The sequence below is a fragment of the Amblyomma mixtum genome, chromosome 3 (genome assembly GCF_055824585.1).
Source record: "Amblyomma mixtum isolate Tamu chromosome 3, ASM5582458v1, whole genome shotgun sequence".
NCBI lineage: Eukaryota > Metazoa > Arthropoda > Arachnida > Ixodida > Ixodidae > Amblyomma > Amblyomma mixtum.
This window is the reverse complement of record NC_143014.1, coordinates 55,322,052-55,343,481: the sequence shown is the minus strand read 5'-3', so window position 1 is coordinate 55,343,481 and position 21,430 is coordinate 55,322,052. Positions and strand designations below refer to the sequence as shown.

The window sequence follows — 21,430 nt, the reverse complement described above, 5'->3', positions numbered from 1 at the left end:
CAGTGAATATTTGCTCTCCTCGGTGAATATTTGCTCTCCTCAGCTGCCAACAGCTTGAAAATAGCTAAGTGGATACCGTCGTCGCGGAACACGCGCTGCAAACTTCGCTTTTGCATCAACCCACCACTCACGTCCACTCACATCTACTCATTGCCACCCATGTCCACTCACATACACTCACCTCTCTACTCACACTCACATCTACTCACTCACACACACATTCACAGATGTGAGAGTGAGTGAGGCGATATGAGTGCACTCATGAGTCAGTGTGCTAACCTAATGCAGTGAACACATTTTGTTGTTGTTGATGTCACAAGGTCAACGATGGCGGCTGCCATTTTTACTTCTTTGGGCTGGGAAAGGTCCCGTGGTTGTTTCTTGAAGCATTCTTGCATGCGGATATATGACTAAGGTCCCATGTTTCCCACAGTTCCGCTATTCTGTGAAAAATTACTGATTTGAGCAGTTTTGCTTAATTCTGTGGTAGCAGCTGCATTTTCTTTTCTTTTTTTTATCTTACTGTTGTTGCAGACATCAGCAAAATGATGGAACTATGGGAATATGAATAATTATCTCAACTCTCTTGGAAGCTAGAATCTAGAAACGAATGAAGTTCTGCTGAAGCTTTGACATGCTAGCTCCCCCATCTGCTCCAGTGAGCTAAGCATGTCAAGCGCCGCAGCTCTGATGACAGAGTGTTCACACTCTTCTTTGGGAAGAGTCATAGTTCTGGCATATTTCAAAAGAATATCGTACGTTTATAGAAATAAGTTTTTATAGTTGGATACAACTCAAGAATGAAACAGCAGATGCCCCTCAAAGGAGGTCCTCCAACCAACCAATGGCGTCGACCGAATTTCACCACGCTGTGGTTAATCTAACTAAGCCATGGTTTGTCCCCTTTCATCCGCCTCTCCCTGCGATGTCACGCTAGCAGTTTAAGGTGATTAACCACAACATCATGGGAATTGGTCACTGCCACTGGCCATAGGGCCTTCTTTAAGGGACATTTGCCACTTTGTTCTTGAGTTATTTCTGAGTACAGTTTTGAATAGGGCTCAGCATCCATTCTGGGAGCTTCCTCTTTCTGTAGTACATTTTATAGTTTAATAATAATAATTTTCTATATAGTTGTGCATTATCCTGGTCATTTTCTTTTAAAAAATACAGTACCGTTTGAAGCATTTCGGGCCATGAGATGCACGACGGGGTCTCTGCTACCAAGGCTGTTCACATCTCGCTAGCTGCTAGCTACACGTCTGCACCCAGCACAGTGACAGGTGCTATATGCATCGTAGTGGTAACTAATATAATACCCCTGCCACACGGCAAATTTAATGTCATTCTCATCGAATGACATTTGTTCGACTTAATGTCATTTTTTCTGCGCGCTGCTACACGGCAAAAACTAATGTCATTTGCAAATGATGGCGATTGCGATGGAAAGAGAGTACAGTGAGTACAGCATACAAAAATTTCGATGTATGCTTCAATACGTTTGCAAAAAGTATTGCTTTGCTAATGGAAACCGATTCTAAAATCTTCATCCTCATTTTAATCAACGTATTTAGATAGGCGCGCTGTGCGAGGGATCTAAAAACGTTGATTTCAATAACGTGTTGATCACTGCTATCCACCACAAGTCCAAGCCAAGCCAAACCTCAGCCAGCGGCGGCAGGCAAATGGCGGACGTCATATTGTGAAATGCTCTCTATGGTGAAATTAGACAGTATTAGCTGTGCGTCCGCAAAAGCTTTGCGCATGCTACAGGCGCACCTTGCGCGCACTGCCGCCCCTCCTCACAACAGTTTTAGTAGGGAGCACGGTGGTTGGGTGTGACTAGCGTAGCGCGCGAGAAGCATAACATACTGTGGCGCCATCTAGACGATAGCGAGTCAAACCTCCTGAACTCAGTGCCGAAAAAACGTTTTTCTCTTTTATTAACGGCAGTAATGAATGCATTCGAAGGCTTTGTTTTTTTTTAAATGTAAATCAATTGGATGAAATGAAAATGTAGATTCTAGTGCAAAGTTGGAGAAATACTTCGCTCGGGGTCGTTGCTATGACGACAGTGTACGCCGTGCATAGTTAAGCCTAGCATCAAGAAATTCTGAAATTTATCTCAAAAGCGGCTGATATTTCAAACCTATATTGTTACGGAGGGATGAGAATGCACAAAATAAAAGCGAATACAACCGTTTAGAGCAAGGTATCGCGTCGAAAAATGCAGCGGCGACGCAGTATTCGGTCCGAAGCGGGTGAGCTGGGCGTCGCCATGTTGTGAATGTTAACCATGCAAGGCTGGTAGCGAGAGTGAGTTTTATTTTTTTCCCAATTCTATTTAGCATTTTTATATACATAAATGAACGACAGCACAATCGTAGGGACGCGGAAATATTACAGTGCTTGTGACGTTTTTGTAATCGTGTTTTTCGGTGTATATTCTCACCAAGACTCTGGTGTCGAGGGAACACATTAGCTCGGACGTCGCAGGCGAATGTGTTCAGGGAACTCATTCGATACCTAATGTCGTTTTCATCGAATGACATTAGATTTTCTCGTGTGGCAGCAAACTAATGTCGTTTTGAACGAATGTCATTCGATGGGAATGACATTAAATTTGCCGTGTGGCAGGGGTATAAGTCCTTTATTCACAGGTATTCATGTTATACATCGTGGCCAATGAAAAGGTGCATCGATTGGGTACATTGAACTGTAAAGCATGAAACAACGTAAAAAAAAGGCCTTCACAGGCATTTGAGCTGTTGCCTGCCTTTGGCAGGTCCTGTGCTTATGATACAGGAAGGGAAATGCTAGCTGGTTAGCAAGGTCAAGGTCTTGTTCTCATAGCTTTCACTCCATATTAACACAATGAAAATACGTGGGCCCCAGTGGGCTTTGTGCATTGCCACTCTGGATACAGTGTATATACACTTCACGTTCTCTTTCGTGTATTGATGCAGTATTTGGCAATTGAATAATGAGTTCTATATTGTAATATCTGTTTGGTTATTGCATGTTCTGTTTTCCGAGATTTTTCACAACTCATCGCTTCTAGTTTCTTTTTTTCAGGCTCATGAAGTGCTAGCCCTTGAAATTCTGACACTTCTCCTTGGAAACCCAACTGATGACTCGGTGGAAGTAGCTGTAGCATTTCTGAAAGAGTGTGGCATGAAGCTGACCGAACTTACACCAAAAGGAGTTCATGGTTGGTTTTTTAATTTCATTGAAAACAAATATATTATAATGAAAAATGTGACAGTCTTATGAGCAAATTTGTGGCATCAAAGTTGCATGATGTGTAGAAGCATATCAGTGACTAGGTAGAGATAAGTCTAGTGTTTGGATAGCCATAATGGTAAGGAGTTAGTGCAGTGAGTTTGGGGGAACCCCAGTGTGGTGTAAATTTGTGATAAGGGACTAATTACCTATTTTCATCTACCCAAGCATAGCTATAGAGCTACAAATGAAAGCTGTACAGCTTCCTTAGAAACTTCGCAATTGAAGAAAAATGCTAAGGAGCCAGTATTGGTGTCACCTGGTCTTGCAAACACTGCATCTTGTTAGGAAAAAGCAACTGCTGGTGGCTGAGCATCAGAGAAGTGCGCCATCATGCCTTTCTAGAAATAAACATGGCAGCCTTTTTGCATTTGTCTTTATGGTGGAGTTGATTAGCTTGTTAGTGCACCCTTGAAGGCTGTAATGTGATGCAGTGAGTGTCTTAGTTGGTTATGGGATTCGGCTTCTGTGTGTGAGTTTGTCAGCTTCATCCTGACAGTGCCGGCTGCATTTCGATGGCCGCAAAATGCAAAAACACCTGCATACTGTGATTTTGGTGCACATCAAAAAACCATTCATTCTTAGAGTTAGTCTGGAGCCTGATGTTGTGGCATACTTCATAACCCACAGTGTTGCTTTGTCATATCAAGAGGTTCTTTAATCACAGGACAGTTATATATGTTGGTTGAATACTCACTTTCAAATTGGCACTGTTTGTGTTTCATCCAGTATCTGCCATCATCTTCATCAATTTGTGTGATGTGTTTGCTATGCCTCATTCTAAAATCAGGCTTTAGTTTCAAAAATTGTATTTGAAATTTGAGGACCTTGTGATTTTTCAAAAAGAGGAGTTAAAAATGTGCACTCACAAGCCGGGTCAGCTTACAGTCTCATAAAGTTTCCAAAACCTCCATAAATTTTAATTTGTTCATTTTGCTGTTCAGGACTCTGTATGCTCATACGGCGGTTATTTTTATTTCAGCCATATTTGAACGACTGAGAAGCATTCTTCATGAAGCCAGTTTGGACAAGCGAGTGCAGTACATGATTGAAGTCATGTTTGCTATACGCAAGGATGGATTTAGTGTAAGTTTGACTGGATTGCTGGTCCTTGTTTGCACTTTTCATGGAAGAAATGTCATCTGGATTTTATTAAGTTCCGTTTAAACAACTGCTTTGCACCATTTATGTGTTGCTTTTTTAGGAGAAACTGTTGGCAGTTAGTACCTCATCGCTTTTTTTTTTCTTTTCTTTTAGGCCCACCCCAGTGTTGTGAAAGAGCTTGAGTTGGTAGAAGAAGAAAGCCAGTACACTCACTTGTTGGCTTTGGATGACACGCTGGACGGGGAGGATATGCTGAGTATGTGGGCTTCGCATTAGCGTTTCCAGAATACGTGGACTTTGGGTAAAACATTTATGCCTTTGCTGTCATTCTTTCCCTGTCTAGATGTGTTCAAGTTTGACCCTGAATACACAGAAAATGAAGAGAAATATGCAGAAATAGCTAAAGGTAAGGTGGGCACCAGTATGGTTGTCTTTTAGTTTCTAATCCATGTACTTTTTCAGACATATTGGGCAGTGATGAAGAAGGTGATGAATCAGGTGATGAGTCCGATGATGAGGAGGAGGAGGAAGAAGCTCAAGGTGAGCCTTTGATATTTGTGGCTTGTCCCACTGTGACCAGTTTTTCTGTTTTGTCCTGATTGATTTAGCCCTATTGGGTGTTGGTACTCAGCTTGGAACCAAAACATAGGTTTGTGCTTAAGTGTGTGTGTGCGTGTACAGTGTCGGGTGCTTGTGGCCTTTGTTTGTCGGGAAAAAAGTGCTTAATGTGATGTGCAACAGCTCTCAAGGGTATAAAGCACCTATTGTATAAAGGTTTCCCCTCTGTTATTGTCCTCGTGGCCCGTGATGCAGGCCAGGCACTAGTATGCCCTCTGTAACACACTGTCCCACAAATGAGGAGAGAAGATGCTGCCGCGGTGGCTCAGTGGTTATGGTGCTCGGCTGCTGGCCCGAAAGATGTGGGTTCGATCCCGGCCGCGGCAGCTGAATTTCGATGGAAGCGAAATTCTAGAGTCCCGTGTACTGTGCGATGTCAGTGCACGTTAAAGAACCCCAGGTGGTCGAAATTTCCAGAGCCCTTCACTACAGCGTCCCTCATAGCCTGAGTCGATTTGGGACGGTAAACCCCAATAAGATAAAATGAGATGAAATGAGGAGAGAAGGGAATGGAAAGAGGTGCTCGTTTCGACATACATAACGGAAGCCAGCAGTCACTGAAACCAAGGAGAGTAGGGGATGTCTTGTGTGTGTGTGTGTGTGTGTGTGTGTGTGTGTGTGTGTGTGTGTGTGTGTGTGTGTGTGTGTGTGTGTGTGTGTGTGTGTGTGTGTGTGTGTGTGTGTGTGTGTGTGTGTGTGTGTGTGTGTGTGTGTGTGTGTGTGTGTGTGTGTGTGTGTGTGTGTGTGTGTGTGTGTGTGTGTGTGTGTGTGTGTGTGTGTGTGTGTGTGTGTGTGTGTGTGTGTGTGTGTGTGTGTGTGTGTGTGTGTGTGTGTGTGTGTGTGTGTGTGTGTGTGTGTGTGTGTGTGTGTGTGTGTGTGTGTGTGTGTGTGTGTGTGTGTGTGTGTGTGTGTGTGTGTGTGTGTGTGTGTGTGTGTGTGTGGAGGTTTAATAAAAGCAGAAGAAAAAACCACATGCCGTCGGTGCGATTCACGTCTGGGGCTCTACCGACTGAGCTACGACGGCGGCTGTCTACTCTTCTGCTTTTGGGGATTAAACATGTAGCGTGACCGAACCTTGAGAGTGTTCACCAGTGCCACCCTCGTCCATAGCGGCGGACGTAGTACGTCCTGTATTATCGCAAGTGCCACGTTGGAACGTGGTCAAACAGTGAGGGTGGAAACTGTTCGAGAACCCTGTTATGCTACGTATGGCATCGAGACTGCCAGATTCGAGGCCCTCGTTAAACTATTCAGCAAACAAGGAAGAGGCGCTTGTTCTGCTTTTATTAATCTGCCATTGATGAAAAACTACTAGCTAAAAAAAAAACATCCCCTATGCTGCTTGGTTTCGGTGACTGCTGGCTTCCGTCATGTATGTCCGACAAATGTGTTTTTTATTTAAATTCTTATATTGTGCTTATATATTTTTGTTATTTGTATTTATGTCATGTTAGTGAAACTTTCTGCGTTATCTTCAGAATCTAGTCTGAGTAGTCAGTTAAAAGCACAAATTGCACTTGTTAGCTCCTGTGACCACTAAAAATTCTACCTCACATTAATTCTTGGAGCCTCTGTCTATGTTTTGCAAACTATTGGCTCACATTAGTGAAGAAATTCGGTGAAACATATAATTTGTGAGGCCTTGTACATTGAGGTGTGTTGAGGCTTAGGTTGCTACTCTGGACGTGTACAGCATTTTTGACTTCCAATTTGATTTTACAGGGGAGGAAAATGGTGAAATTATAGACAACACCGAGACTAACCTAGTGGCTCTAAGAAGAACAATTTATTTGACCATCCAGTCTAGCCTCAACTTCGAAGAATGTGCGCACAAGTTGCTGAAGCTTGAGCTCAAGCCTGGACAAGTGGTGAGGCCCCTGTCAATACGTAGATGATTGCATTGTAGTCTGCCAGAAACATTGTTTGCTTCTCCCACCCTCTATGTCTGAGGTCATTAGATGACATGTAAGGCTTTTTGTAGTGTTTTGTATTTGGTTGCAAAATAGCTTGTGTTCATCATCAAGATACATGCGACAGTGTTTGTTGTTGTTCCTTACCAGCAACAATTGCACACACATTTATGAGCTACTTAGCACTGAAATTATACATATGGCGCTTTACAATTTGATTGTAACATGCTCGAAATTTAAGATTTCATTTCTAATGTCGGCAATGCTTTATACATTTCTATAATTCTTCCTTTTGTCCTGCCTCAAAAAGTTTCAATTTAAAGTACAGAAGTGTCACTCCTGTGGTGGCCAAATATAATGCACTCATTTCTTTTTGCTCAGAATGGTGAGTCTTGGCAGGAATTAAAACTTCGAGTGAAATAATCATGTTGGCGTGCAAAAAATGAGCAGCCTTATACATGTTTATTGTATTAGGTGATAATAAGCTTTCTCAAGGTATGCTGGAAATTCTAATTTCTAGCCCAGTAGGTCGGGTGTGAAAATCTCACCAGGATAAACAAGGACCATACTGTGCTTTTTGGTTTGCCAAAAATGGAGTGGAATGTCTTCTAGTTATTGAGCATAGCCAGTCTAGAAAGTGTCATGAGCCATCACTTGGTACCGATTCTTGCAAGGATTACTACAAAGGGTGAGGATCTTCATTGGTTACCTTTCACTTCTAAAGTTTTGGGTTCACAAGTCCTATTCTGGGCTAGGACTGTTTTGAATCAGTGAAATAATTCTTGTGATTTTCAATTAGCTTTTGCAGTTTCGGACTTTGAGCTTCATATTTTCAACATTTTGGCCAGTGTCGTGCATCATACATCGGCATTTTATTGGTTTATACGGTAGTTGAGACCGGATATATTGAACCTGGATATTTCGAATTATTGGCTATTTCGGACATACAGATTATTCCCTTAAATTTCATGTAAAAGTATAGGAAAGTAGCGCACTATATTGAACTTCAATTTCTCCAGTCGTTCGACATATTGAACTGTGCCACTCTGAGTGGTGCATCCTCTAACGTCGCCTTTCAATCACTTTTCGCTTGCTGAGACTGGTCAACTGCGCAGCCTTGGGCACCTGCTGGCAGCACTGTGATACTGTGTGACGAGGTGAACATGGGGTGTGCTAGAGGGCTGCCTTTCAGCCGTTTGTGCTCAATTTCCACTCTACATCGCTGTCACGCTGTAAAGCCAACGTGACTAAAGCCTTGTGGCGGCCCTCACTCGGAGTGCTTTGCTTTCTGCGCTTCCGGAGACATTGCCGAAGCCAGCTGTACCTTAATATTGATGATCAATTATTCTACTTATAGCATACTGGTAACAGGATTAGACCTGTTATGATAGGCACTGTCTAGTTGCAAAGCACCGTCCACAGTGTCTTCAGTGCACAGGAAGTTATGCATAGCAAGTCAGCAGTGCGTTGCAACCGGTGCACTGCCAGAATGCCGACGGGCAGCATATCAGTGCAAGAACAGCGTCACTGGCGTGAATGCGATGTACACTTATTTCCAGGTCACAGATAAACCTCTCTACTGTTAGTTTTTATGTACCGAATTTTTGATATATTGAACTATTTACTATTTCACAATCTCCTTCGAGTTCGATATATTCAGGTTCGGCTGGATTCTAAATAGCATTGGGAGTTTGCACTGCATTCTGCCAGAAATTTCTTTTGGTTGAGTGTGGTATGAGTGGTCACTTCTGTGTAGGTTAGCTGTCATTTGATGATTGAGTGGGATCTCCTTATGCAGGTAGTATAGTGGAGAGTCTCGTTAATTCATACCTGCTGAATTCGGACTAAAGGCTTATGCAAACTGGTGGTTTGGTCCTGTGAACACCTAGCATATTGAAGTGGCTACCTTTAATTCAAACCCCTCTTTATTTGAACAAATTTTTGGCACCCTTCAAGCTTGAAGTATTAAGGGTTGACTGTTTGTTGCAGGGAGAGCTGTTTTTCATAGTGTCTTTCTAGTGTGGTAGTGTCACTTGTAGTGGGCTGTTTATTGTTTAATTTCATGAGCACTAACATACTGTTGATTATCTTTGATGTTGCAGAGTGAAATGTGCCACATGATTCTTGACTGCTGTGCTCAGCAGCGTACTTACGAAAAGTTTTTTGGACTACTTGCCCAGGTGCGTATATATTGGAATAAGTATGAGTTAGTTTCATCTTGCTGCCCCTTCTGCTGTTTCCTGCATTATTTGTTCATGTGCTTGTAACCTGATCTTGCCTGCAGTGATGTGATTGGTGCGCCAATTGCGCCAAACTGCGCCAGAAGGCAAAGCCTGTTACATGCTGCTACATTATGACAGAATACGAGTAATCCGTGCCAAGCTTTCAGCAAAAGTCGATATTTTCTCAAGAACAAAATTCTCGGGCGCCGCCACGCTCTCAGTAGGTGGTATTGGAGTTCGCGTCGTTGCCTTAATCAAAATGAGTCAGTTAGCGGTTTGTGGCGTGCACGCATCCAACGTGCGAAGGCCAACTTGAAGGGACACTGAGGACAACTCCATTCAATTATTGTACCTGGTAAAAATTATTCTGTGGCTCTTTTTGGCTGTATTGACATTTGTCTAGAAGCTAAAGATGCATTTATTGCCGGGAAAATTGGATTTAACATTTTTCCTGCCTGTAGATTCAAACTCATCACGTCCTTGCCAAAAAGGACAGGTTTCTAACGATTTGAAGGGAATGGCAGTGAAGTGTAATGTCTTGTGATCTGTGACCAAAAATCGGCATCAGCACACGCATTTTACTTGCGAAATCGGGCTGTGATGGTGACACCTGTATTTCATTTTTTGGTCTTTTCTAGCTTATAATAGCTCATTTTCAGTTAGTGGTCTGTGTGATTAGAACATAGTACTACCCTATCAATACAGGCCAACTCCTGTTTGTCCTCAGTTTCCATTGAAAAAAAATCTTCAGAACCTTGTATACATTTGGAACTGCCTGTTTGGGTTTGAGATTTGTTTTTAAGATTTGATATTTGGAACTGCGATAGTGGGCTCATCTTCTGTGTTGCCAGCCATCAATTTGCAATACATAACCTTGTGCCGTAAGGCAAAAATTAAAAACCAGGTTTACTCCGCTGCGGTGGCTCAGTGGTTACGGCGCTCGGCTGCTGGTCCTAAAGACGTGGGTTCGATGCCGGCTGTGGCAGCTGAGTTTCGCTGGAGGCGAAATTCTGGAGGCCCATGTTCTGTGCGATGTCGGTGCACGTTAAAGAACCCCGGGCGGTCGAAATTTCCGAAGCCCTTCTCTGCGGCGTCCCTCATAGCCTGAGTCGCTTTGGGACGTTAAACCCTAATAAACCTAACCAAACCTAAAAACCAGGTTAATTTTAACTTTTTGTTTTTAGTATTTGCCGTTTTCTCCCGTCGAACTGTTTCCCTGCTGCCCAGTTTCCGTTCTCCAGCTCATATTTCATGGCACGCAACTTCAGTGAGCCGAAGAAAAAATTTGTGTGTAGCTTCATTCTACTAGCATGATCCTGCATTTCGGCGTTTATTTGGGTGTAAGTGTGCATTTGAAACAAGTTTTTCATGGCTCTATGGAGTTTGCCAGCAAGCCTCTGTGTTCTCTCCTGCATGGATAAGGGGAACACTGAGGCAGGAAACTGCATGTCATTATTATTATGTTAGACGGCAACCAGGCAGACCAGCTCTGTTAAATGTGATGGTATTTGTTTGGGCAGGGGCAATTTCAGTAGCTTTACTGATTGTGTTACTGTGTTACTGTAAATTGATTGTGTTACTGTGTTACTGTAAAGTTACTGTAATGCTTTTTACCTTAGGTTCACATGAGATGTGCTGACTTTTTCAGCCTTGTTTCTTTTCTTTTTTTTGCAGCGCTTCTGCCAGTTGAAAAAGGAGTATGCAGAACCCTTTGAGCAGATCTTCTTGAGCTCATATGACACCATTCATCGTTTCGAAACGAACAAGCTACGGAATGTGGCCAAGTTTTTTGCCCACCTTCTTTTTACGGATGCCATTCCATGGACTGTGAGTGCATTTGGCAGAAGCCACTTAGTTTTCCCAATGGGCAAATGCAAGCAAACAGTGCAGTCCATAAGAACTACATGAGGTGTTTTTAGATGTTTTTTAGCTGTTTGTGTGTGCGAGTGAAGTCAAAAGAAAATAGAGGATTCAGTGCTCTGATCCAGCTGTACATGAGTTAGGGAAGGGACAGGCAGAGATGTAGTAAACTGATGCACAACCAAAACTCTGAAAAGCGCAATTATACATATATTGTGCCTGCTAAATTCTACAGGGTCGCATATCAGGCAGGGCACTTTGTTCCTAGATTTATTTTTGTTTTTTACTGCCCGTAACATTTTACGACAAAGGCTGCATACCTGGGACCTTGCTGAACGTGCTGAGCAGTAGTATTGCTTTAATTCATTGCACTAAGGATTAGATCAGCCTTTTTATGTGGTCTTCTTTGTCGTTTTACTTCTGATTTTCCATAAGTGTAAGTGCAGTGTGTGAAAATTTTTAAAAATGTGCTTTTCTTTCATGTGTGCAGGTTCTATCCCATATCAAGCTCACAGAAGATGACACTACATCATCAAGCCGTATTTTCATTAAGATCCTTTTCCAAGAATTGTGCGAGTACATGGGTCTGCCAAAACTGAACGAGAGGATAAAGGATCCGTGAGTTTCTTTGTTTAATGTCCCATACTGGTGTGGTTTCGTTCTTTGCATATTTGTTCCCAAAGTTCACGTTGCATATAACCTTTATGGTTCTTGTGCAGTTCTTTCATTAAATTCAGTCATTGTGAGTCTGATGAAGACATACTTTGACCTTCCTCTCTGGGGCTGACAGCTAGCTTCTGTTTCAGATTTGCTGCAGTGGTATTTGCCTAGGCCTTATGTAGTAGTAGTACATAATGTGCAAATTTCTCCACTGTGTGCTTCTGTGCTTCTCCAAAAAATTTTGTAACCTGCGAGAGTATGGAACATCAGGCACACAAGAAAGCATGAAATGTGTGAGACCATGCAGTCCTATTCCATGTCTAGTGTGCTTCTGTGTTTTTAAATTTTTGTCAAAATTAAAAAGCACAAGAAATTTTTGTATGTTGGAGGAATGCAATTCTGAACGTTATTCTAATTTGTGTTCAGAGCAGTAGCATTTAAGCTTACTTTCCCTTTACCACTACCGTGTTTGGTTCCTTATGGCCTCAGCTGCTGCTGCACCAATAATCCCCAACAACTCTTACTACTATAATACCACTCATGTCAGAGGTTTGCTTGGCATGTTTTCTGCACTCAGGATCAGTTAGTGGACCATTTGAGTTTACCATTACTACTCTGCTGAACTGCTAATGTGCTGCGACTGGTTGAACATGAGTAGCCAGAACCTAATAATGCAGCGCTATGCTCAAGTTTTCTACTGTGAGTGTAGTACATGCGCAATGTCCTCTGCAAGCAAGGTCGAATGTTGAAGCTGATTCTTTGGAGAGGGGGGGTTGTCGCATGAACAGGGGATGCATATTCGAGGTTCCACTGTATTCATTTTTCTGCTTAATTTCTATCGTTGTTCATCTTCAAAACAGAAAGTGATCCTACAATCCCTAAGTTGCTTTTTTTAAAACAAATCTTGGCATTTGAATGTTACAATTTTAGTCGTGGCACATTGTAAGAAAAAAAAAAATTGTACAGACCAGTAAAAAAATGTTAATGTCATGCATTGGAAAACAAAAGAATTGGCCTTTTTTCTGGATGTGCTGTTTAACTGGGTAAATGTTTGTTTTGAATCCAAACAACGAGCACCACCAAAAGGAATAAACAAAAAGCTGGAAATAAATTTTATGTTTTAGATTAACTGATATTCAGAAATTATGTTGAATGTAATTTTTCCTAAAATTTTCAGCTTTTGTGATTGTCATAAAAGTCCATTAGTGTGCTTCACATAATCATTTAGTTTGTTAGAAAATGAAAGTGCTGTCATTTGTGCAAAATGTCCTCAAGCAGTACTTTGTTGGTCTCATGCATTCATAATTTAACAAGTATTCAGTTCCTCTCGGTTTAAACACTGCTTATGTAGCACGTCCTATTTGTGGCTGGTTCATTACTGTTAAGTATTTCTGAAAGTGCATACATCGTCTTGTCTTTGGAGTCAGCTTTGGGGGTGAAGCCAGGAGGGTCTATTGGTTGAGGGGAAGACTTATACACGGCATATATGGTGATCGGAAAGTTTGTCCAATACAGGTAGCACGTTCCCACGAAGAAATTTTAGCCTTGGTGCTGTTTTTTGCTGTGCTTGGTTAATTCGAATATTTTTCGCTGTCCCAGTGACTTGGAATTAACGAGGTTTTACTGTATGTTGCTCATCTGGTGAGCAGACAGGAATAAGGGGGGTAAGGAGGTTGTTAGGATGTATATATGAAAGAAGCCAACAGTTTTTTTCCTTGTTTAAAACGCTCTTGGCTTTTTCATTCCTCCTGGGAAATTCTCTCTTTTTTTTCGTACTTCCAGTGAAGAAAATGAAATGGTGCTAGGTTACTTTTACAGTTGAATAAATTTTTATTGTAGAAGAAGTTGTTTCTATTGAAGGGAAAGGGTGTGGAGTGTTCACCCATTCACACTCCATCACATTTTCAGCCACTTAAAACCGTGGCATGATATATTGAAGTGTTACCTTTTAAACGTATAGCTGTGAATTCTAAAATTTTCTTTCTAAGGGTAAATGGCCAACTGGTACAGTAGCGTGCTGGTAAGTGATTATTTTTCAAGTGCACATACATTGTAATTTCGTTGGGTGCACAAAACCTATATTTGCAAAGTAACATAGTGACGTCGGAGGAATAGCGCAAACATGACAAGGGACCAAGAACGAGTAGACACACACAGCGCTGTGTGTGTCTACTCACTCATTCTTGGTCCCTTGTCCTGGTTGCGCTATTGCTCCGAAGTATGAACCAACAAGCCCGAATTTCAACGTTGTTATAACAGTGAAAAGTATCATCATCAACTGGGTGCCAGAATGCATGTTAATTTTTCAGTTGTTTAAGAGTGCATCATGTTTATTGCATTGTTGTAATTTCACTTGCAGTTCATTACAAGATGCCTTCGAAGGTCTCTTTCCTCGGAATTTGCCCAAGAATACCCGTTTCGCCATTAATTTCTTCACATCAATTGGCCTTGGAGGACTGACGTAAGTAGTACTTGCAGTTAAGCAAGTGGGGTAAACACAGACATGGCAGCTCTCAATAGAATTATCCTCATATGAACTTTTGAAAAACTTTATATTATTTTTTATTCTTTTTATGTCAAGAAGAAACTGTAGCTGCCTGTATAGGGTTGATTGCTATGTTTATCATATTTACTCATATATAGGTCAACCTGTTTTTCCAATCACTCTCCAAACTTTGGGTCAACCAATACATGAATCGTGGCCAGGGCAGCATGCATGGTTATGAACGCAGAAAAAGAAGGGAGAAAGCGATGCCAACGACGCTACTCTTAAAAGCTTTGCCTCCTGTTCACCTTGAATCCTTCACAAAGTACAGCAATTGCTACCACGATTACTATGTAAAGGTTTCACGTGACCCCTTCTTTTTCAAGAGAGCCGCACAAAACATTCTCAGATAAGGCAGATACTAAGATAAGCATGGAGCCCTGTCACACTATCACCACATCAGCCATGGCCTAATCCTAAAAAGGAAAAATATCCCAGTTACTCAGCTACATGACATTTCCTACCTCCTGAATGTTAATGACTGTTCTTGGCAGCATTTAAGCAAGCAAGCATGCGAGTTCAGTGTTTGCGTAAAGGTTCCGGATGCTGGGGAAAGCAGCAAGAGTGCCCCTTCGCGTTCGGTAAGGCTCGTTTCACATCGTGCGACTAGAACGAAAATATTCGGCATAGTCGGTGACGCCGCAATGCGATTTTCGGTCAGTGCTTTCACATGCAATGCATACCCAGTGAATTTGGTTGGAGGGACACGCAAAGTTGCTTGATGCTCGCATAGGCAGCCCATGATTAAACGTGACCGAAGCTCTACACGGAATGTGTTGATGATGTTATGACCAGAATACTTTTAGATGCTAGCAATCATATTGTGTTTTGTATTTTTAAACAGTTTTGCTTTTGCCACGGCAACAGCTCCCACGTGACCTCGTGTTGCACGCCGTCTCGGCACTCCCCTTTGGTCAGTCGCAGAGCGAACACACTGACACTACCCATTACTATTATGGAGCAGTCCTGCTTCCGACACTCTCGATAGTGTGCACGAATTCAAGAATTTGTTTTTGTCCTAAAAGGAAATGAATATTGCCCAGGTTTTCAGCAGATAAGTTTTACGAATGGTTTTTGGCAGTTTTAGGGGCTCTTTTGATAATTCGAAATTCGCATAGTAATTGGATATTTTTTCCACTCCCCTGAAGTCCGAAGTAACGAGGTTTTACAGTACACAGTCAAACAAGCCTATTGGATACTTGTTACTGTAGTGTGCTAGGCTGTGTGGTGCTGATAGAGTATGTGTTAAAGAGACACTGAGAACAACTCCATCCAATTATTGTTAATGTTGTGAGTAAAAATTGGTCTGCTGGCTCTTGCTGAGTATTTTCACATTTGTCCGGCAGTAGGTAACCCATTTATGCCTGAGAAAATTGAATTTAAAAATTTCCCACCACTCTATTCAAACTTGTGATGTCCATAGCAAGAAGGACTGGTTGGTGCCTGTAGCATAACCTCTGTAATCCACGAAATATTTCACAAAACCGCAAAAAAATCAGGAACAGCGTACACAGTTTACTTGCAAAATCAGCTGGTGATGGGAGCCTACATTTCGTTTCTTGACCTTTTTCTAGCTTTTAAAACCTTCGTTTTGGCCACAGCGGTGGCTCAGTGGTTAAGGTGGTTGGCTGCTGACCTGGAAGGCGCGGGTTCGATCTTGGCTGCGGCAGTCGAATTTCGATGGAGGTGAAATTCTAGAGGCGTGTGTACTGTGCGATGTCAGTGCACGTTTAAAGAACCCCAGGTGGCCGAAATTTCCGGAGCCCTTCACTACGGCGTCCCTCATAGCCCGAGTCGCTTTGAGACGATAAACTCCATAAACCAAAACCTTCATTTTCAGCGTCAGGGATCTCTTTTTTTGTTTGTTTGTTTGAGTACCGCAGTCTATTGATACAAGCCAACTTCAGTTTGTCTTCAGTGTCCCTTTAACTGGTGCACACAAATTGGATGGTTTTTGTTTACATTTTTTTACATTGCATCTTCAAGAAACTAGGCAAAGGTCTCTGAACTCTTTGAATTGAATTATCAGAGAATGGGACTAAACAAAGAAAAGGCCACTGTACAGGGTTACCAATTTTTTGCCCTAATCTATTAAGCAAGATCCAGGAGCTTAACCACGCTCCCATTCCAGATTTGTGCTGGAATGAAGAAAATTGGATACCGAGTTGTTGGAAATTTTTTTTTTTTTTTTAAGATGTCCAATATTTTCTTATTTCTGCTCTCTAGGGCCTAAAGAAATATTGAATACACATTTTGGCATATTGTATCAGACTTTTCATTGTATAATTTTTTTTCAGCCACACATAATGGTTCTCCACCTGCATTAAGTGTTTGAATTGTGACGTTATCATGTAATACACCACACAACAAGATGTGACACTAAGAAGACAAGACAAACACAAGCGCAACAAAGTGTTGTTTTAACGAATATGCAAATTTTAGGAAGACAAATTTTTTTTGGGCCTTGCAGTTTGCACGTTTTAGTGGCTGTAGTTTGTGCACGTAGCTATCTGACCCCATAGTCTTTTGATTGTTGGGATGGTGTATTTTAACTGCATGGCAGTAGTGTCATTCTTCATCCACTAATAAAGTTTTTTTCTATAGAACTCTGGTACTACTTTGAGATAACACATGACAGGGCTCAGTGTACTTAAGAACCTCTCTGTGATTTTAATGCAGGGCTGACCTGCGTGAGCACCTAAAAACTGCCCCAAAGCCAGCTCCAGTGCCTGCTGTGATTGCTTCAGCACCACCTGCAGGCAAAAATAAGACCAGCTCATCAAGCAGTGACTCCAGTAGTGATTCCAGCAGCAGTGACTCAAGTAGTGACTCTAGCAGTGACTCCAGCAGCAGCAGCTGAGAAAACATCCATATATGTCATTATTGACTCTCCTGACAGGCATTGTGGATTGAGCTGTATTGTGTGATGAGATTTTTTTGAAGCATAGTTGAGCAGTGCCTTCAAAAGCCTATTGCTGACTCTCACACTATTTATATTATAAATCTGTTCGACTTTGGAGGATCAGTGGCGGCCAAACAGAAGCTTTTTACGGAATTTTCTGTGGTATTAGAAAACGCGGTCACTGAATTCTTGTACATTTTGTTTTAGGCATTCATGTGAATTTTTACCACTCAAAGCCTTGATATAAGGGCTCTCACAGGTTTGAAGTACTAAGGCACCCATAAATGCCCATCCTCAAAGTGTTTCGTAACGTGCAGCACCTGGTATGGTTCCAGAGGACAGTTTTGGAGTACAAGCAGCAGCACATGGTGAACAGTGCTGGTTTGGCACTTGGAGGTAGCAGAGGTGCAAGGGTTACTTGAGACATTGAGTGAGATATGACAAACATAATTGATGAGAGCAAGTATGATGCCACGAAGCCTAGATCTTTTGTTGTAAAAGTGGCCTTCTGCTGATTGTCATGCTGCTTGTGTCAGCTGGTGACCTCTGCATGTCATGACTAATCACGCCACTCTCGGAGAAGTCATTGTACTGATATTGATGATTGCATGAAGCATTGTTGAGTAGCTTCAGAGTGAGCATTTTAAACTGTAACTGGTATCACCAACGGGGTCGTTAAACTTTTAGCTGCTGCCACAAAAGCAGTGATCGCATTCCCATTGTGTGTGTCCATTGCAGGCCCCTCATCCTTTGCATGAGGGCTATATAGTGGCACTGATGCGTATACATTTGTTCCACATAGCTGTAACCAAGATTTAAAAATGTTCTAGCACAGAATAGGAGCGCACATCTGCATATTTTTGGCCACTCTATACAGCAAGTTAGAGTTTTTTTGTTTTTTTTCGAGGAAAAATTGTAGTGCCAAATGCCAAAAAGTCTGCCTGGAAAATGTAATTTACGAGTTTTCATTTTGATTTGGTCATAAATTTGTTATTGTGTTGAAAAGGAAACCCTCATGACAGCAATGCTCTCAAATGAGCAGTTGATGAAGGAGTCCCATTCTTAGCCGAGCCCTCTGACCCTCTGAAGTGGCAGAGTGATGACAAAGGTGCAGGCACTGACAGGGAACTTGAAATATGCGGTAGTGACCTCTTCACATACTGTGCAGAAAACACCAGTCTGACAGTTCACAGTAGCAATATAATGGCTGAAACGCAAAGCATTTCATTGGCGACAATTGCTGTCTCGCTGCTGGCATCTCTGTACTTGGAGGGTCTCCTCTCTCCCGATTTTCATGACATCCCTCCAGCTATGCTGTGTGGTGGGACGCTGGCTGACACCTGAGAAGTCCTGCTGTGTGTTTCAACCTTTATATCATTACCACAAGCCATTGCTCTGCACTGCACTTGAGTAGGTCACTGGCATAAATTCTAAATCTCCCATGAGTGCCTGTGCTACTCTCATCATTTTGTCACTTTTGCAGCATCAGAAGGCTCTGAGCTAGACTAAATCAATCGCCAGTGCCTCTTTTTAGAGCACTGCTGTCATGGTGCACCAGTAGATGGTCATGTGGATTTTTAAAATATTTTGTAGGCCTTTTCAGTGCAATAAAATGAATTGCAGTATATATCAAAATGAAAACAGATGAATTAGACATTTTCTTGGACGCTTTGCAATTTGGCATTAGAATTTTTGCCTTAATTGCAATTTCCCAGTTAACTTTTGTGTACAATTTAATGTGACCTGCTCTATATAGTGGCTGGCAATATGTGTGAAGTTGTGTGCTCCTATTGCATGCTGGTGTACATTTAAATCCGTGACCAAAGTTACTTGAGACTCCCATTATAACTTGACATTCTCTCATATGGAGGTGACTTACATTTGGATGGTGTGAGGATAATTCATGAAATTATGATTTTTTCTTATTTGCTGTTTACTAGAGTTATGTCAACTTGAAATGTTGAAACAGTTATCCACTTTTTATTTTTCAGGTATTTAAATATCTGATCCTGAGCATAGTGGATACATGTTGCGCATCCAGATTTAAGATAGAAGTTGTCATCTTTTTTGCATTTGATGTGTTCATTGTACAAGCCATCACATCATGTGTCATGTTTCACAAAAGTCGTGGAACTGTCTTGGAATGCCTATAAAGACTGGTACCTTAACCCTTCTTTTTGATTTTGTATTTTCTGTGTAAATAATTATGAAGGACCTCTGATAAAAGGAGTTGGCTTTGCTTTAAGACAGCCAGGTGTTTTGTCATGTTGGGTTTTTTTCCTGCTGAACTAGCAGCTGCTGGACAGCAGTGGCTGCAAGTCGGTAAATGGGTAGGTGTGCCAGCCAACGCCTGCTGAGGCTCTAAGAATCACGCAGGTAGGGGTGGGCACCAAGTTTCATTCCTCATTTTGCTGTGTGGGGCAGTGTGATAAGAACCTGTTCTGCAATTTATGATGACTTCAGTTAGCCAGTAGTAAACTGGGAACAGTGCGGTGACACAGTCCGAGTAGTGACATCGCCCTTACTTTTTAAACTTCATTATGAATGTAGTGTTCATGATATCACAAGTACACAGTTCTTTGCTAATTTAAGATGAGTAGAGAGTCACACCCTCATGTGCAAGCTTGAACTTGGTTGGTGCTTCCACAGGCAGATTATTGCAGTGTGCTCAAGTAATGAATACGAGTTAAAAGATGATAGACACGAAATTACGAAGCTCAGAAGCAAATATGACTGCCTTCCTGGTTATACAGAGATGCCCTCCAGGCAATAGTAGTACTTTCTCTGGCCGAGAAGGTATTTTAATTCGGTAATGACATCTCCACGACGAGCAGTCGATGTGACAAACAATGTGACATCTGCGACACACGAGGCTGGCTCTCGCTTGCTGATCTCGCGAGTTGCAACCGTTTTCTGGATCAGTGCTCCACAAAGTCCGTGTGCGCGTCACTGGATTGTGTGCACATGTGATTAGTCTTGCCGTCAGGGGGCACTTGTGTGACGTTCGCACATCAGCCTGACGTCACGCCATGCTCTCCAAGATCGAAACCGAAACTTACCGTGTTAAATGACTTGATAATTAATTAGTTACGTCGTTCTCTGACTTTTCAGGTCAAATTTCCACCGTTCTGGGCCACTCATACTTCCCTTTGTAGCTGTATGGCTGCGCTTGGGTGGATGTCAATGAGTAATTACTCCCTTATTACAAATCTACTCCACCTTGGGGGATTCCCCTAAGCGTTTGACCAACACTGTTCCCACTTCGAGTTATTGATCAATTCGCTCTCGCCCTACCATAAGCTTGCTGTCCCGGTTAGCTCAGTTCATATAGTGACTGCTGCGGTAAAGCGGTGGTCCTGGGTTCGATCCCCAGACCAGGACGAATTTTTCTTTAACTTCGAAGTTTCTGAGAAAGCTGTATAGCCTTCCTTTGTAGCTTATTCTATTTATGCAGCTGCACTTGCAATGGTACCACGGGCAAGCTCAATCTCATACAACTCGAGAACGAAGCAGCAAATGCCCCTCAAAGGAGTGCCTCCAGCATGGCATTTTATCCAATTTTTGACAACAAAAACAACGTGATATCAGCGAACATGCATGCTCATACATAGCTAAAGCTGTAACATACCTGTGTACAGCCGTGTACAGCCATTGTCAAAAGTTTTAAAGCCTAGGGTGGCTCGCTTCTCAGCCCCATACTGGGGCTCTTGTAGCATCCAAGGAGATTCTAACCTTTGGATGGGAGAGGACCTTCAAGAGATTTGAATGCTGGATATGATGTGGACCAGAAGCAACCCCCCTCTGGGCAATCTTATTGCAACCAGGTGCTTAAATGTAATAGTTAAAATTTGAAGATTTATGATAAACCATACATATGGTTAATACGATTCGCCTGTTTACTGGTGTCTGCTGCCATCAGTATTATATTGTGCTGTATAGCAGAAGTCAACTTGTCTAAGAAAAACATTTTTAATTATTACTACCAAAGTTTTACATGCGCGCTTCATTAAAACGCCTTGTATGATTGCGTGCACAGCGGTTCGGATACAATCAAGGAGGTTATGCAACTAACTCGGGGATGAAGCAGATGAGCCCTTCAAAAGAGGCCTTTCAACCAATGGTGTCCGCTTGCACGCACGAGCACTTCGGATACAGCCAACTCTGTTAGTGGTTTTGAAGAAAGGAAGTTGTGCAGTAACTTTTCTCGTTGGATACCTCAACTGCACTGTGAGGGAAGGGAAGAAGGGAGTGAAAGAGGTACCGTAGTGGAGGGCTCCAGAATAATTTCGACCACTTGGAGATCTTTAACTTGCACTGACATTGCACA

The 21,430-nt window shown here is 42.2% G+C and overlaps 1 protein-coding gene across 1 annotated transcript in view; it reads left to right on the top strand.

The window, feature by feature from the left end:
• ncm (pre-mRNA-splicing factor nucampholin) overlaps window positions 1-19,276 on the top strand; it is a 49,381-nt gene extending 30,105 nt beyond the window's left edge. The window contains exons 9-19 of the mRNA XM_089579230.1: window positions 3,076-3,211; window positions 4,265-4,368; window positions 4,540-4,642; window positions 4,730-4,792; window positions 4,849-4,926; window positions 6,727-6,872; window positions 9,017-9,094; window positions 10,811-10,963; window positions 11,487-11,614; window positions 14,016-14,117; window positions 16,881-19,276. Coding sequence (XP_089435356.1) covers window positions 3,076-3,211; window positions 4,265-4,368; window positions 4,540-4,642; window positions 4,730-4,792; window positions 4,849-4,926; window positions 6,727-6,872; window positions 9,017-9,094; window positions 10,811-10,963; window positions 11,487-11,614; window positions 14,016-14,117; window positions 16,881-17,061 — 1,272 coding nt within the window. The 3' untranslated portion in view covers window positions 17,062-19,276. The remainder of the gene's footprint in view (window positions 1-3,075; window positions 3,212-4,264; window positions 4,369-4,539; window positions 4,643-4,729; window positions 4,793-4,848; window positions 4,927-6,726; window positions 6,873-9,016; window positions 9,095-10,810; window positions 10,964-11,486; window positions 11,615-14,015; window positions 14,118-16,880) is intronic.
• Window positions 19,277-21,430: the final 2,154 nt, after the last annotated feature.